At 38.4% G+C, this 18,409-nt stretch overlaps 1 protein-coding gene across 1 annotated transcript; it reads right to left on the bottom strand.

Annotated features, from left to right (window-relative positions):
- Nucleotides 1-280: 280 nt before the first annotated feature.
- LOC124379322 (carbonic anhydrase 4-like) lies at nt 281-16,606 on the bottom strand. Its single transcript, XM_046839584.1, has 8 exons — nt 16,307-16,606; nt 11,319-11,366; nt 11,052-11,216; nt 8,743-8,888; nt 8,171-8,263; nt 4,338-4,404; nt 3,451-3,614; nt 281-3,234 (listed from the first exon to the last, which is right to left on the bottom strand). Exons 1-8 carry the CDS (start codon nt 16,365-16,367, stop codon nt 3,055-3,057), a joined length of 924 nt encoding a protein of 307 aa, XP_046695540.1. The 5' UTR covers nt 16,368-16,606; the 3' UTR covers nt 281-3,054.
- Nucleotides 16,607-18,409: the final 1,803 nt, after the last annotated feature.

The raw sequence follows: 18,409 nt of genomic DNA, 5'->3' as shown, positions 1-18,409 counted from the left end.
ATGGCCAAATACCACCTTAATGCACACTTCCACATTAATAGATAGTTATTTCAAAGTTGTCTTTAAAATCCTTTGTGATTGTGGCAAAAAATATACTAAAAGAACCATTTTCAGTGTGGAATATATCTGATATTTTGTTTTAAACTTTCAAAGCAAAATCCCAAAGTAAATCAATTAAAACAACATTGTTCTAAAAAACATATTAAAAAAGACACTGTTTAATTTAACCTTGGAAATCAGCTGCACCATGCGACAACAATAACTGCATGAATTATGTACATCCAGAATATTGTATTTTTTATTTATTTTTTGTTGAATTTTTTTCATTTCACAGCACGAAATTTTATGTTTTTGGTATTCCTACACATAAACAATTCATTCAATGTTAATGTATAATTTATAAAAGGGCGTGCATTATGAATAAACAAAAAATAACATCTAAAGGATCTGGATATACTTTTGTAAAAAATATATTAATGCATAAAAGGCAATTCTATAGTTTATTATTGAATTAGAATCTTTATATCATTCGCAATCACTTTTAGATTTATCTCCCTAGCAATCAGCATCATATATAATCAACATTATATATTATACATTAAACTTCATCCAAAATGCTCAGACATTAGTACAAACATCACCAATTAGAACAGTGCTCTACATATTTACATACACCAAAATAAATACATCAAATGTGTACAAATAACACAATAGAGGTTTTTTCTTGATGTGCCTCTTTTCTTATTCCTGCTTTGTTCATCTGTGTTCTTCTATGCAAAATCCTGCAGTTAAATCTTTTTTTAAAAGATTCTCATTCAGATCTTCTGAGACTTACAGAAAACTGAACATGAACATAAATACTGGTCATGTGATACTTTCATGTAGTCATGTGAGGAAAAAAAAACAAATAAATAAGCCACTTCATTCTATTAGAGAGATTAATGCAGTGTGTAGTAATAGGTGATGAGATAAGTAATGTGGATAAATGTGTACAGATTCAGAAAGTTGGAGCTTGGATCAGATTAGTGCTAAACAGTTATCTTTACCTGGCACAGTGGGTGATGCTCAAAACATTACACAGTAATACTCAAAACATTTCTACCTGTTAAGAGTCACAACAGAATGATCTTAATTTACGTTGATGCTTCTAAAAAGTAAAAAAAAAAAAAAAGACAATAAACTAATAAGCATGGTTACAAATGTTGTAATTTGTATTATTATAAAAAAAAATCCAGTCTCTTTCCATGTAATCTTTATAAGTTACACACCAGCTTTTTTGTTGTTGTGAGATTTCCACCGCTTTGGGTTTTTTTTTCGCAACACATTTATTTATGACGTCCTTTCATTACTCAGATATGAAAAAAAATTAACTTCTCCAAAATTTGTATTTTTTTAATCACTAAACATTTGTTTTACTGATGTGCCAAGTTTTAAATTCAGCACTGAAATCAGCAATGATGCACACATCCGGCAATTAAAACTGTCTGTGTGGAAACAGAGCAAAAGTTCTTTTTGGTGTCCTGATGATTTATGTAGATTAAAACACCATAATTACTTCAAAACATTTGAGTTTGGTTTTACTAATAATAAACATACATTTGCATAAAGCATCCATATTTTTCCATGCCAATGTTGAACTTTAAGAAAACAAATAGATATGTGTAATTAAGTTGCGATTAATCACGAGTTAACCATCATGCAAATAATTGTAATTAAATTTTAGAATCAATTGACGGCCCTAATATATATATATATATATATATATATATATATATATATATATATATATATATATATATATATATATATATATATATATATATATATATAAAGCCACTGATTATTTGTTAGGACTGGACTGAATCAATATCAATTTATTTGCTAAAAACATTAGAAAAACATTAGATCATTAGATTTGAATTAGGGTCTGTGCTGGTGTTAGTAAATGTGAGTTGAGGTTGTACTTGTAATATTTCAAAGTGTTTGTAGGTTTATTATGTAACTATTATCCAACAAGACTGGTAGCCAACTAGCGTGCTATAAAAGTAAAATATATTTGCTGACTACATTATCTGAGGTTACTGAGCTGATTTAGTTACAACACATAGAGGTTTTATAAAAAACAGTTGAGTCCAGAGTTTCTCTGCTAGCTGGTGCAGTGTCTATAAGGAAGCAAATGTCTTGTGTTTTAGATTCTACAGTTTCGGAGGGTTTGCTGTCGTTCACTATCCAGAAAATACTAAAATATGATATGCTAAAGAAACCACCCTTCATATAAAACATCTTTTAAGACTGTAAGTGCCACCACAAGATTTGTTTTTGTCAGAATACTAATCAAACCCTGCATTTCTACGTTCACTAACAAAGGCAGGTGGAAGTCTTGCACAAAAAAATAAGCAACAGTGCACTTTAAATTCTCAAGCTTGTCTATTTATAGCATGCCTACATGACTGTAGCAGCTTTCACCTTTACGGCCTGCGTCACTGCTATAATGTAATTTCAGAAGAGAGGGGACGAGCAGATTGAGCTCAGATTTGACCTGTGAGCTGTATTCCTGTTGCTTGGTTTAGAAATAAAACTAACTAACTAGAACATCTTGCTAAAATGTTCATTTTTCTTTTGCGTGTGTGCATCTGTGTGTATATGTGTGTGTGTATGTGTGTGTGTTTGTGTGAACAAATCTTACCTGTAAATAAATATAATTATAAATATAAATTACACTATTTTAATAAATATAATTACACTATGCTGACAGACAAATGGCCATGCTGACTGCTCGTGCATGTATGTGTGTGTTGTATGTGTTTGTATGTGCATGACGCTCTAGTTTGGCTGTGCCTCCGTCAGATAAAGGTCAGGCATTCATAACCTCTCTGTCACTCTCTAGAGTACTTAGCAGGTTTCTATTGATAGCAATAAACACAGTTCTGTTTTCGAGATAAGCTATCCACAATACCGGTAGATTGTGATGTTCACACACAGACATTGGTCTGTTAATCCATTTGGCTTTTAAATCTGTGCATGGTGCTGCTGGACTGGGGCTCGGTTCGTCCTCTAGTAAAGCCGGGAAAGGCCCAGAGCTGAACATGCACATGCCAGGAGGACGGTGTAGCTGAGCAGAATGACAGTGCAGCCGGAGCGGTACACTGGATAGCCATGGTTTGGCTGCACTGGTCTGAAGGTTTTGATCATGGGCTTACCATCCTTAAACTTCAGGGACGTGAATGCAACGAGCTGTGCAGTGAGAAAATACATACATGGCATGTTAAAATCACTATGAAGTTGGATATTTCATTACTGCAGTAAAAGGAAGGCAATGGCACAATTGCTTAGAGGTATGCAAGATCATGGTTGGTGACCCCCCCTCAAGTGGTGCCCCTATGCACTGCATATACTGCATAACCTTTTTTTTAGCTCTAACTAGTGTGTACTTCATTATAAGCCTCCCACCTGCTCATTGCTCAGTGGAATGGGGTGTTCAAACACAGTCCATACCACCCCCTCGGTGCAGTTTGGGGTGGTCAGAGAGCCTTCATAACGATAATAATTGGTCATGTTCTCCTCACTGGGTAGGAGATTGCTCAGGGAGAGACCACTGAGCATTGTAGTTGCATCTAGGATGAGAAAAAGTGTCAGCTCTTATATAAATATATATAAGATTATCTAATCACTAGTTTATTAATTTCTTTTTACAGAACAGTGAACTGTATGTTTATTATTACTATTAAAAATAAACATACAGTTCACTGTTCTGTAAAAGGAAATTAATAAACTAGTGATAAGAAATGCTAGATGGGCAGTTCTTTCTAGCAAAACAAAGGCATTCATAGAAACGTTTTTGTCCCTCTTTTTTTTTGCTCAAATGTGACAAGCTAGAGTCCAGACAAACCATTTTTAACACATCAGGAATTAATGTAGCAAATGCTCTTTATCAACAGCATTTCAGCAATGTATAAATAGCCTTTAATAATGATCAACTTAAAATTACTTTTTAAAATCTAAAATTAAATGTAAAATGAAGTCTTGACAACTTATTTTAGTCGTTTAAATATCCTGATTTGCATTATGCACAATAAACATTGCAAACAAATTAAGAATATATGCATATTATAATTTTCTTAATTGATATTTGATATTTTATAATAGACACTTATTCTGAATGCCATTTCTAAATGTAATATTTATTATATATGTTTGTATTTAGTATAGACGGTTTATGACTACATAGCAGAGATATATAATACTTAATTCATTGTATAATTTGTACAATATTATATATGCATACTCACACTGACATGCATAAATTCCCAGAATATATATAAGTATACATTACTCACCAGTACTTTCCAATTTTGTCAAGGCTTCTATGAGTTTGCCATATTTGCTGTTCGCACTATTTGATTTCTGTAAGAGAAAAATATATACTGTACAGTATATATTTTCACAAGGCTGCACAATTAAATAAAAAATTGTACAATGATAGACACATACTTGTAAAATGCTTTATATATACCAAAAAGGCAAAATATAAAAAAAAAAAAAAAAAAATCCAAATCAGTTTCAGTACTACCGTATTTTTCGGACTATACGCCGTTACACTTTTTCCCCACGTTTTGAACCCCGTGCCTTAAACAACGAAACGGCTAATTTATGGATTTTTCCTGGGTTTTTCCCGGTTTCACAAGCTTCAAGCCAAAAAACTGAACCCCATAACATTGGACCAATAAAACTTCCGAACGGAAACGAAAAAACGCACCTCACCTGTGTTCTGAGCTGCACGGCATCGGGAGAAAAAACCTCCATCGGGGGATTTATAAATGCACGACGATGCCAAAAGATAAACTCCCAAAAGAAATAGTTGTGAAAGGAAGGAGGAAGACCGTGAACAATGACTTTCTTGGTCGGCTACTGTTTAGATACAAGCTGTTGTAACGCATTGAGTCTGGGTCATGGGAGAGCTCGCTAACACCAGTTGCAACAGAAATCATATAAGCACAGACAGCTTTCCAAAACTTGTGCTTTTTTATTTTTCTTGGCAACAGCGTTACGGGTTAGTCAAAGAAACTTAGAAATGAGCATCAGAAAATAATAAACACATAATCCTCAGTCTTACACACACGCAGTAATACCGGAAGAATGCAGTGCTAGGCTATTCCCAAAATACCGCTATGCTCCTAAAGGAAGCACAACATATTTCACCCGTTACACCGTGTGCAACGTGTCTTTTGTTAAAGCCTGTGTATAGTACATTAGTGTAGACTTAGACAGTGCGGCTTATAGACATGTGCGGCTTATTTATGTTAAAAATAAAAATATTTGTAAAATTCAGTGGGTGCGGTTTATATATGGGTGCGCGTTATATAAATTACGATATATGTTTCCCAGATTACTTGATGAAAATAATGTCATTAACACATCAACTTCAAGCAACTTAACAAATAAAATATGTTCCCTTTCAGAAAGTCGAGCTGCATCAACAACGCTTTCGAAACGCTTTCGCATTGACCACACTCTAAATCACGTGTGTAATCTGTCCAACAAAACGGCACAACCAGGAAGCTAGAAAAACTAATGTTTGTTCAGGAAGCGCTCTGTGTGTGTCTGTTCTATGAAAGATAAGGTGCGGTAAACTTTTTTAAAGGTGGATAGCAAGCAATGCTTCCGGCTGTCGATCAACTGCGAGCCTGATGACCTTAGTCAAAACCCAGAACTGACTGCTTTATCACGGGGGGAGATATGCACAGTTTGTGTGTTGCTTGCATTGGGAGTGGAGCATGCTCAGTCATCTCTCAAGGAGTCCTCTGCTCTTATTGCTGCCACATGCCCATGTGGATGCTCCGTTTTCCTCGCGGTTCTGTTTTCTGACTGAGGCCATCAGGCATGCAGTTGATCCAGTGCTCTCTCCCACGGTTCGAAAGCACGCCTTTTGGTGGTTTCTTCCCCCTGTGAAGAGAGCGCCGCGCTCCACCTCTCTTCCTCCAAGGAGTGGGAGGGGATGGATGTCGGTAAATCTGCTGACACCCCTTCTCAGTCAGTCCTTTTCAGGGAGCCCCTGGAGGTAGTTACTCCTGCTGTCGCCAAGCTAGATATTGCTTGGCCAGAGGAGAAGCAGAAACAATGTCCACTTGCTGGTTGTTTTCTACGTGCCGGGGTCTGCCCTTTTTCCCAGACCTGCACACTGAGTCACTGGCTATCTCTCCCTGGGTGCTGCATCGCCCCTTAAATTTCTGGCACTGACCACCAAGCCCTTTCAAACTTCCTCTGCCTTTGTGGACAAGGCTTACATGGCAGCGGGTCAAGCCACTGGCTGCCTGCACATAATGGCAGTGCTGCAGTCTTATCAGGCTGACTTGCTATGGGAGCTGGGCATGCACATCAGTACATTGTTTTTTAACCCTGCCACATGTCGTGTTCCAGGGCACAGCGATCTCCAGCGAGTGCCTCCCTCAATTTCCACCCGGGAACATATCGGATTAGGGGACTCGTTGCCTCTCAGATGGCCCATAGGGCAGCCGCAGGGCACCTCTCCGGCGGCGCTAGGCGTACCAGAGAGGAGTCTTGAGAGACTGGTCTCCTCTCAAGGAATTATCTGGCAGCCTGGAAACACCTGCAGGACATATCTCGATGGGTCCTGCACACTGTAGAAAGAGGTTACTTGATTCAGGCTGAGTCTCATCCTCCCTTGTTCAACTGGGCATGTCCCACTCTGGTGGGGACCCAAGAAGGCTCTGGTCATGGAACACTCTCTTAGGGATGAAGGCCATCAAGGTGGTCCCATCAACCAAGAAGAATGGGGGGCTAAGTCCCATCAGCCCTCAAACAGTTCTTTAATAAGACTCAGGTTCAAAATAACCCTAAAACAGATCGTGTCCAAAATCAGGTTTGAGGACTGGTTTGTCACGATAGATCTGAAGGACAATTATTTTTACATATCTATCATTTCCTTTCAGGGCCAAAGCTTACCAAAATTGGGTCACTCTCACCTTCACAAAGTGAAGACTCTAAACTATATTGACGACTGGTTGATATTAGCTCGTTCAGAGCACCTGGCAACCTGGCATCGAGATGTCATTCAGGAATTGGTGTTAAGACTGAACGCCAAGAGAAGTGTACTTTCGCTGGTAAAGAGTACCACCTATCTTGGCGTAGTGTGGGATTAAACCATTATGTTGGCGCAGCTGCACGAGTCAAGTCTATCCTAATGGCCGTTGAGAGAGTGAGATAAGGCCATCTACTCACTGTGAAGCAGTTTCAAAGACTGCTGGGTCTGATGGCAGCTGCATCCAATGTGGTGCCCTTTGGCCTGCTATACATGTGACCCCTACAGTGGTGGCTCAGGGACAGAGGGTTCTCTCAAAAGGGCAACCCAATCCACACAATCAAGGTCAGGTGGCAACCCTTACAGGCTTTAGACATGTGGCGAGATCCCGGGTTCCTGTTACAGAGCTCCGTGTTGGAGACTTCGTGCCGTCGCGCAATGTTAAGAACAGACGCCTCCCTCAAGGGTTGGGGGGCGGTCATGAGTGGCCACACCACCCAAGGTCTATAGAAAGGACCCAATCTCTTGTGGCATTTTTACAGCCTGAAGATGTGGCCATGCCTCTAGCGTTGAACCATTTCTTCTCAGACCTAAGGGACAATCATGTGCTGGTCCATATGGACAACACATCGGTGGTGTCCTACATCAAGATTTTACAGAACTTTTTTTTTTACATGTTTTTCCCCCTGTAGGGCTGCTCCGCCGGGATGGAGTCTGTCTCCTCCTGGTAGGCCCATGCCATGGTTTGCTGCCAACTTCTCAAACACTCTTTCTGGGACCTTTTCTCTTAGGCAGGGGAGGCTTTGCTTCACCTCTGCACCGAGCTGTGGAGGCTGTGGCTGTGGCCCCTAAGGGGGCACAGCTCTTAGCTACTGGTATTTCGGCTGACATTGTAGAGACCATTCTCCAATCCAGAGCTCCCTCCATGAGGAGGTCGTATGCCGCAAAGTGGCGCCTGTTCACTACATGGTGTGTAGGTCACCACCTAGAACCAGGTAATTGCCCAGTGACAAGTGTGGTCATGTGGAAGCATTCCCAAAGCGTTGTTGATGAAGCGCCTTGTTCCCTCAGGGAACCAGGGTTACATACGTAACCTATATATGTTTTTCTTGGTTTGTTAAACAATGTTACCTCATAAAAGAATCCAAGCACTGCCACTCCATGTTTGACCATTAGAGCATTTTTTAAAGAGTCAAACTCTTCTTTCATGTGAACAATATGCATCTAATGAGAGAGTGAGAGAGAGAGAGAGAGAGAGAGAGAGAAAGAGAGAGAGAGAGAAAAATGAGAGCATTATGGTTTTTTATTGATGTAGTAATGTACATGTTTTTTAAAATAAATTATACATCATACAAAATATATATGTAGATATTAAGTATTATGTATGAATTAAATATATACACACCAATATGTAAGCAAACTGTGTATTTAAACTTTTTCTTTAAAATCCTATTTTCATGGTCATCTACGTATTTTTTTCCCCACACAACAGGTGCCGTCTTTTTTTTTAATGAAATAACACTCACTGCTTGTTACAATGATAGGAATTATAGGACTTATGACTGGTATTTATGTTAACACCCCTTGTATACACGTAAGCTATGTAAAAATTACAAAAACATGTAAACTGTACTTTTTAACACATTGCATTTGAAGTGTATTTTTCATGTCTCTTAATTAGTGTGCATATAAGAGGATTTTACCTCCATGGGGTACTGCTCTCCATCGATAGTGTGTTCAGACCCAGCACTTCCATTTACTCCCCAGTGGAAGTGAAACTGCACAGCTTTGTAGGTGCTTTCGAGATTCCCACCCCTCACAGTGAATGATTGTGGCACAGTTGCAGTCACTAAAGAAGAAAAGGGTAAAACTGAAACAGCATCCGTCTCTGATCACTGTCTCTTAGTTCTTTCATTCAGAGATCCAATGCAGCTAATGTGGATGGTGTTGAATAATGTTACTAAAGCTTTTTTGGGAATTGAATTATGCATCAGCCGCAGTCATCAGTTAAGTTAAAGGACAAATCGACCTCAGTGTGCTACAGCTAGACAGCCCATAAAGCCTGCTGTGTTCTGTGACCTGCATATTGAATGCTATGGCATTTTATTCACATATCAGAGGAAATAACTTTGAAAAAAAACCTTAATATGTCTTTCAAAGTTTGCAGATTCAAGTCAGGGTTTTTTAATTGTACCTTCTGAACTATTAGTTTTACTGCAATTACTAAATAATGTATAGCTGTTCCTAAATAACCTGTTTTAACAGGTAAAAATTAATTTAATGATTTAATAGCTGTAAACTACTGTGTGCTTCATTCATTGAGATTTCTGTAAGGGCTTTTGTCTACGGGAGCATTTCTCTGCACAACAACCTCACAGATGCATCGCTGTGTCTCAGCAATGTGCAACAAAATGTGTTACAATCGAGGCTAATCAAGATGATCTTGAGTCCTCATTTCAGTCATCAAATGAAACCTAACTGGTCTTGAGGATTTGAGAGAAAGTAGAGAAAATAAGCACCATGGTATTCTCACTAATCTGAAAGCCATGGGGCATCAGGAAAGAGGTGTTTTTATTCCTGGGCTGATTGTGTGAAGAAGATGTGAGGGGGTTGGAGAGCGGTCAGGAAGAAGAGCTTAACACATACCACAGCAGCAAGCCTCAACTCGGTGTCACTTTGCACATGGTTTGACCTTTTTTCTGGACAGCTGCCAGCCTATCTTTTTAGCAGATGCACAGTTTATTTATAAGGGTGCTTTCTGATGCATTGCTGTATATTCCACCCATATTAATTCTATCATACGTACATTGTATCATACATACATTCATACATGTACATGTCCATATCATGTTATTTGAGGATATCTTCTGTCTATCTTCTGTCTATCCACAATATTTTCACAGTTATACTCTATATTACTATATATACCATATATTATTACCTACTGCAGCTCCTGTACATTATTCACTCCCACCCCTGTACATATGGTCCCATACCTTTATTTATCACACTGTTACTTATTGTGACTAGGCCACTTATGCACTTCTGGTTAGATGCTAACTGCATTTGCTCTGTACATTACCTTGCACAATGACAATAAAGTTGAATCTAATCCAATCTTATCTCATCTAATCTAATCAAGCCTTTAAACAGAACACGCCATAACTCATGAGAACACTTTTTTAATAAACCCGACGAGACTGTTTTAAATCTGCCAAAAATCCTCCATTTATTATGAACTAACTCAGAGCTTTAGAGTACACTGTAGATCTTACATAATCTTTTTCCAACCAACATGGCCTTCAAATCAAAACATCCCCCTACAAGTCTGTTTAAAGTGAACAGCACATGGTGAAGTTATTAAGGACAACCAAGAGGGCCTGATAAGCCTGATGAGGACAACCTTCTACAACATCTAATACACTTTATGTGTTTTCCAAACAGATGTACAAGGAACATCAAAAATAGCTTTCCTCTTGCAAATATGTCAATAGAAAAATTAAGAATATTAGAATTTTATGTCCAATGCATCACATCATTAAAAACTTTCTTTCGGCTTCTCCCATCAGAGGTCGCCACAGCGGATCATCCGCATGTTTGATTTGGCACGTTTTTACGCTGGATGCCCTTCCTAACGTAACCCTCCCCATTTATCCGGGCTTGGGACCGGCACTAAGAGTGGCTGGGGTTGGTTCCCTGACCGGGGATCGAACCCAGGCCGCAGCAGTGAGAGCACCACATCCTAACCACTAGACAACCAGGGACCATAAGGTCACAAAAAACACTGTGTTAGTGTAAGACTAAAGACATGAAAAGAAAAAAAAAGGCTTATTTGACTTATGCTTAGTCTTTCATTTTTAGCTTTCTCTTTCAAAAGTATTTTTTGGGGAAAAAGACAGGTTTAGCCCTGCCACGCTTATATATAGCAGCCATCTTTGCTGTTCTGTATTTCTCAGAATCCTATGCAATAATTTGCACAAATTCCAGCCATGTGCTGGACTGAAACCCTTACCAGTGTGTCCATTGTTTTTCATGGTGCTACTGAAAGCCTCTTGGTAGCCACTGAAAATGAACGGCGTGAGCTTGTGGTCCAGAATGGTTTTCCTGGTCACTATGTTAATGGGTGACTGTCTGTTTTTCTTGCAGTCTCCATTCAACTCGTGCCAGGAATCTGGTCCTGTGGACACAAAGGATATAAGATATTATTAACATTAGTGTTGTCCAAATAATAGCATATATAAACTCATAGTTTAGTTATGCGTAAGGTACGTCATTTTACCTTTGCATTGTGAATCACAGGTCACCTGGGTCTGATAGCACCAGTCAGCTGCAAAAGAGAGACACAACTCTGATTGGCACTTTGAATCGAGATGGATGATTGACGATTGTCATGGAAATAATTTGCATAAAAGTACAGTTTATAAACAACTAGTTTAGACAATCTAGCTGTTTAGATGTATACTTGTATATTCATCCTTCTCATGGTACTAATAATATATGCTTTAGATTCATTCTTCATGCACATATTATACACATTATACTGTATACTGATTAATAAAATATTTTTTGTTAACATCAGTCTTTTTTAAACTTGGATACAATAATAATAATTAAAAAATATATATATATTTTATTTGGGAACACTAAAAAGTCAACAAGAATGTAAATGATGTGGTCAAGTGAGACTTTTTTAATATTCAGCACCAGAATTATAGCTTTTTTTCCCCAGCAGGCATCAGTTATATCTATAATGTTCATGGATTTTATCTGATGGACTGTTTTAGTAGCATATGAATGCATACACAGCAATAACATGTTTCTGTCAAATTCTCAGTGTTTCATATTGCACTTATTAGCCATAAAATTATTATGCAATCTATTAGTTGATCTTGTAGCTATCCAATTTTTTTAAATATATATTTTATGAATATTTAAGATTTAAGAAGTTTCTCATGTAATGTTTATTCATGTGCCACAGAACTGGATGTTACACAAAAAACAAACATCTCTGAAGTTTCATTCTTTATTTTGGACGTCACCATTAGAAAAGAATTGAGGACATGCGATATATATTTGTGCAGAAATGTACTTTCTATGTAAGAGTTACAGATCTGGCTGTGTATGATATGAATATATTTAGACATGCAGTGTTCCAGTCTCAGTGTCCTGTTCACACAATTCCTCACAATCATGTGTGTTTAACTAGCTTACTTTGCTAACAGGTTCATCCTAATTTCTAATCTCTCTTGCAATGAACCCAGAACAACTAACAACAGAAAGCTCTCAAACATTTTTGTCACAAACTTCAACATACAAGACAGGCAGTGCTGATAAGTAGCTAAACCCCTTTCTCTGTTTTGCTCTAACTACACTTTGCTCAGTTAGTAGCCCATGTGTCAGTCATGCTCTTCGAAGATTTATTACCCCTATATCATATAAATAGCTTTAAAATCTATGACAGAGCTCAACCTTTGAAGGGTATACAGTATTTTGGGAAGCGTTAGCACTGACTGAGAATGCTAATCTGTGCGGCTGTGTTATGACTAATGCAACACTGCTAATATTTACTCTAACACATTGATAGATCCTGCATCTCTTGTGCAGTTTTTAAGTTGTGAGGTTTTCTGTGCTGTGCTTTCTCCAAAACACAAGTCGACCGCTGTATTAAATCAAAATGCTGTTCGATCTAAAGTGCAGCGTAAAACACTTGAAACAAAATGCTATCCACGCCCATGATTAGCCATCCCTCTTCCCAAGAGAACATGGACGACTCTGCTTTATCGCACTCCCGGGCCACAGATGTTTGTGTTTAAATTTGTGACCTCTGGATAACTCTTAAGCCGCTAAGCATGTGAAATATTTCAGCATAAGATGTAATAAAACAGCAACCACAACAGCTATGATGTTTTGCCTTGTTACTCTGATTACCTCATTACACAGGTGGATTGTGTGACACAGAGGCAGAGGTTCAATGGTTTTATAATTTTGATACAACTGACATTCCCCAATAACTAAGAAAACAAATTGGCCTTTAAATCATGTAAGCTTGGACCTAGTGTGGAAAGTTGAAGAAAATAACGTTCTGTCGTCCTAATAAATACACAAAATATTATTTCGTTGATTTATAAAACGTTAATTAAACAAACCTCTACTGAGAGCTCTGCAGAATTCTTTTTTTGTTTTTTAAGTTAAAGCAATCCCTGCCTATGAAATTAATTTTTTTTAATTATTGTTTAATATTTATTATAGGTTTATGTTACCTTATAAATCGTCCAAAGTCTGTTCCAGACAAATGCACTGATGTGTTAATGAGCAGACATTCGGTATTGAGTCTGTGCAAAGCCCCATTATCATTTTGATCTTTTGAGTCTTTCAGAACAAAAGAGAAGGCCAACAATACAGCCGACCGCTCAGCCAAATCCCTGCTGTCTGGGTAAATAAACCAAATTCCAAAGATCTAAAAACTATGCGACGTTCTGCACGTCGACCGTTCATGCTGTCTGTGCCGCACTCTAGAAATTACTAGCATTCTTTTCGGGCACAATACAAATAGCTAGTGTTTTCCCCTGATAATAAAAAAAATACATTAGCATCTTAATTTTAAATTGTCAGTACACCTGAACCACGAATTCAAATCCTGGTTTTGTACATGACTTCTTACTGAAAATACAATCAGTTTGGTTATTACATGTACTTTTTTTTTATTTTTTTAGAAAGATGTATGTTGTGTTCTCTTTAATCAGCTTTTCTAGTGAAGCTTTAAAAGTACATCCAAGGCCCCTAAATATTAAAATAAATGACCTCATTGTCAGTAAACTCTCATTACTTATAGAACCTAGTTTCCACACAGCTGTACATCTCATGTTGCAATACTGCTACACTGCACAAATATTCTTATCGTCCTACGCAGATTTCTTCATTAGACGCTGTCATACGATTATAATTCAGATAAACTTGAACTTTTCAACTCAACTGCAAAAAGAATTGCGTATTAACAGAATATGTTCCTCCTCTGGGGTTCTTGCACAATTCAGTAAAATTTGTTTATTCACGTTGACAGAGAGGTGATGAGGACCGGTGTTGAGTTTGCACAGTTTCACAGGACAGTAACCATTCAACTTCTTTCCATGTTCATGTAGATGTATGTAGAGCCTGTAACTGACTCTGTGTATGTACATATTTAATATAAAATGGCGTGCAAGGACCAAACACCAATATTAATTCCTAATACATTATTAAACTACACTCTAGACAAAAGTTTCGGTTCCCTGGTGGTCTAGTGGTTAGGATGCGGCGCTCTCACCGCTGCGGCCCGGGTTCGATCCCTGATCAGGGAACCGACCCCAGTCATTAGGGTTGCACAATCTCTCAGTGCCGGTCCCAAGCCCGGATAAATGGAGAGGGTTGCGTTAGGAAGGACATCCAGCGTAAAAACATGTGCCAAATCAAACATGCGGATAATCCGCTGTGGCAACCCCTAATGGGAGAAGCCGAAAGTAAGTTACTCTAGACAAAAGTTTGTGGACCCCTGACCATGTGCATTTTGAACATCCCATTCCACATTTATTCCCCATTTGCTGGTGTAACAACCTCCACTATTCTGGTAAGATTTTGGAGTGTGCTTGTGGAGATTTGTGTTCATTCTGCCACAAGGGCTTTAGTAAAGTCAGGTCCTGATGTAGGATGAGGAGGCTTTAGGGGGAGTCAGTATTCCAATTCATCCCAAAGGTGTTTCATTGGGTTAAGAACTGTACAGCAGGCTTCTCATGATCTTCCACTCACAGTTTTGCGTCTCCTAATTCTAGTGAAGGGAAAATGCAGGACCTCACATCAGTGAACCTTCTAGAAGTCATCGCACAGCTGTATAAGCTGTTTAAGACTGTAGAAAGAACAATCTTACATTCCAGTGCTCATGTTAGTTCTCACTCTCCACTCACTCTCCAGTATTGTTTAAAGATTTATGATCACACTCTTGATGTCACCCAAATGAAGATGGGTTCCACTTTTGAGTCTGGTTCCTCTTAAGGTTTCTTCCTCATAACATCTAAGGGAGTTTTTTCTTGCCACAGTCACCATGGCTGCTCATCAGGGATAAATACACACTATTCACCTTAACTGTTAAATTCTGTAAAGCTGCTTTGAGACAATGTCTGTTGTGAAAAGCGCTATACAAATAAACTTGACAGCTGTATAGAGGTATAGGACAGGTGCTTCTGGCTCATCACCACGTCACCTGTTTCTTTAACATGCCAGCTTAGAATGACTCGGATATGAGCTCAGTTACATTATGAGGACACAGACCGTCGCTGATTGCAAAAAATATCTAAAAAATTCATTAGATGAGCAATTAACGGGTGTGCAGACACGCCCTGGCCAAGCATGAAGCTCGCTTTATAGAAAGCCAAACGCTCCACAAAGCTCAAATGGAATATGCGCATGTCTTAAGCAAAGATGCGAATTGCGCAATCGGTACGACGTCCTTAAAACACGCAATAGCGTTTGAAATTATAATGAATTGAGCTGATCAATAAATTGTATCAACCTGAAATGCACCACTACCTTTAGTCTTGTATAAATAAAAAATATGGGCTTTTTGGCTTTCCACTGAGTCTGGAGAAGCGCGAGCAGTGTAGTCGCTGGATGCTGTTAGACCGTGCGATACATATTTAAGAGATTTTTCGGTTTGAGCGTAAATCCGTTACCCGCCGTGTGTGTGTGTGTGTGTGTGTGTTTTTGTCTGAAGAGCCGGTGATTAACGGAAGATGTTTCTTGCTGGACGGTGCCATGTGTCTGATTCTTTATGCGCGCTCTTAAGAGCGTAATAACGCTATGAAGCGGGAACAGGTTCAAGAGTCACAGAGAGCTTTAGAGTTAAACCTGATCGCCTGTGTGACTGCAGTTAGATTTAATAACCTGTAATTATAAATCTTATCTTTTCAGTACACAATAATCACATCAGTAAGGGGCAACAACCCGAGCTACATCTGCATGAAAATAATAATTTGTTATTATATTAATAATAATAATTTAATTAAAGGTAATATTGAATCATTTGATTATTATCTTCAGCATAATACAAGGCAAAAATATATATAACAATAATAATCATCAAAATAATAATAGCACCAATGGCATCATCATTATCATTAAATATTTGTAGATCTACCTGTCATCTGACTACCATGTGAGCGGTATCCTAAAGTGCAACTTCTGCTCTTTAAAACCCCTCGAACACTGAATATATCGTGGATTCATGAACACACTCACCTGCACCGGTGCACACGATCCAAACCGATACGAGGAGAAGACGCGTAACGTGCGCGCGCATTGTGGACCTTCAGCAGCCGCACCGACACACAACAGGACCTGTGGGAAAAAAATTGTTCTTGTGTGTGTGTGTGTGTGTGTGTGCGTGCGTTTTTTTTTCTCTCTCTTTATTATTTGATGGCGATCGGTTTTCAGGAGCGTCGCTTTTATTTATGAGCTGTTAGCGCCTCCCTTTTAATAAACACGCAGGCGGAGAACATGGCTGCTGATCGATGCGCTCGTGTCACGCACGTTCCTCATATTGTGTGTGCGTGCGCTCCGTGGATGGAGAGGGGTGGAATGAAGGTGAAGAATAAAAATGAAGGTGGTTTCGGCTAACGGGCCCTTACAGGTAAGTTATACCTATAGGGTCAACGGAGACGCGCGCGCGCAAGACCTGTGTGGGAATGCGCACCTGCACAGCGTGACGCTTCAGTGGAGCGCGTCAAGCGATACGCGCGCACACGCACACTTTTCTCGCGCGCTCCGATTACACTGCCCAAATGTTAAAGTGCATGAAATATCTAATCATTTCCAGCTAGTCTTTGCAGCACTGCGTGTGAGGGTGTTTCTGTTTTTCTGATAGAAACTATTTTGTTAACCTAGAAAACTAACCAAAAACCAGAACTACACACTGAGATTTTCCACTAGTTTTCTAAGCTTCTGACTGAAAAAACTGTGGAAATGTGGAACACCATTCTGATGCACACAGATATAAAAAAAAGTGTTAGCACTGTATTCTGGTTTTTGTAATAATAATATTACCTGATTGTGAAAATACACCCTATTCACTTTATAGAGCATACAGATCTGTAGTCATGTGTAAAAGCACAGTTGAGGATATACAAAGAATGCACTACATTATTTTAGAGAGCACGCTGGAGGGAACAGAGGGAAAAACTCATTTACAGACACAGAGCTGTGTACTTTAATAACCTCTGAGGGGGAAAAAGCGCTGTGCATTTTAATTTCTCTCTCATGTTAAATAACATTTTTTATAATGCAAATTGAATAAGCCATAAGGAAATTAACAGTCAATGCAATTTCCGCCTGTCTGAGTCTCTTCCCTCAGCTACTGTTTACCTAAGAATAACTGTCCCTTAAAGCTCTATCTGTTCGGCTCATTGCACTTTCATATTTTTTCCCATATTTAAGATTCAAAACCTTTTAGACAAGCACAATTCAGACTACTAATTCCCATAATTCCATAAGCATATATTGTATTGTAGAGGTTTTGGTGCAATAGAATACTAGTATTGTCCCACTCCTGACTGTGGTGCCTTTAGTAGACCAATACTTTCACACTGATTTCAAAATAACACCACTCATCACTATCAAATATTATAAAGTGCACAGAGACTAAATGAGACTAATAGAGATAGATTTCTAAATGATTGCATGAGAAAAATGAACAAAAACTTTCATAAAAAGAAATCCCATGCCATTCCCCATAATCAGCATATAGACAAAACTCAGGTGGGGCCTCGTGTGTGCCAATCAGTCCAGATCCATGGCAATCCTGTGAGATGTTATAACAGAGAAATCCGCTGTGTATACTGTGTGTATTCAGCCTAACCTGTTTCTTGAACCGTTGGTTCTACTGAAACGTTGCTGTAAGGGGTAAATACTGTTTTGAGCTTTTGCAAAAGGAAATTGTTCCAATCTTTTTGTTTATATTACTAAAGAATCAGAGTACATTCAACACACCCAGTATCGAATGTCATTACTGTCATCCTCTCAACTGCTTCCTGAGTCTGGAATCTTTAATTAACTCTCAAATTTCATATCGTATAACAAATTTAATAACTCTCAATTTATCACTAGTGTGGTTTTTATGAGCAGTATTGATTTTACTGTCTAGAATAAATGCAGTCAACAATAAATAAACTAATAAAATCCAAAGTTGTTTGTCTCGTTCTTTTAAAACATAAGGAAAGATCTCCCTGTGCCATATTTATGGTGTTCTTTCTTGAACACTATTTTACAAAATGCTTATTTGTATTGAAGTTACAAAAATCTTTAGATTAAAAAATATATAATAATGCTTTTAAACTGTGCTTTAAG

The sequence above is a fragment of the Silurus meridionalis genome, chromosome 25 (assembly GCF_014805685.1).
Source record: "Silurus meridionalis isolate SWU-2019-XX chromosome 25, ASM1480568v1, whole genome shotgun sequence".
In the NCBI taxonomy this organism is placed as follows: Eukaryota; Metazoa; Chordata; class Actinopteri; order Siluriformes; family Siluridae; genus Silurus; species Silurus meridionalis.
The sequence above is the reverse complement of the archived record's forward strand: the minus strand, read 5'-3'. Positions and strand labels throughout refer to the sequence as shown.

What these genes read in the sequence shown, in the direction of transcription:
- LOC124379322 (XM_046839584.1), bottom strand. Translation starts at nt 16,367, where the DNA reads ATGCGCGCGCACGTTACGCGTCTTCTCCTCGTATCGGTTTGGATCGTG. An exon ending in CTGTGATTCACAATGCAAAG is followed by an intron (nt 11,217 to 11,318) that starts GTAAAATGACGT and finishes TTGTGTCCACAG; the next exon opens with GACCAGATTCCTGGCACGAG. An exon ending in GAAAAACAATGGACACACTG is followed by an intron (nt 8,889 to 11,051) that starts GTAAGGGTTTCA and finishes TTTCTTCTTTAG; the next exon opens with TGACTGCAACTGTGCCACAA.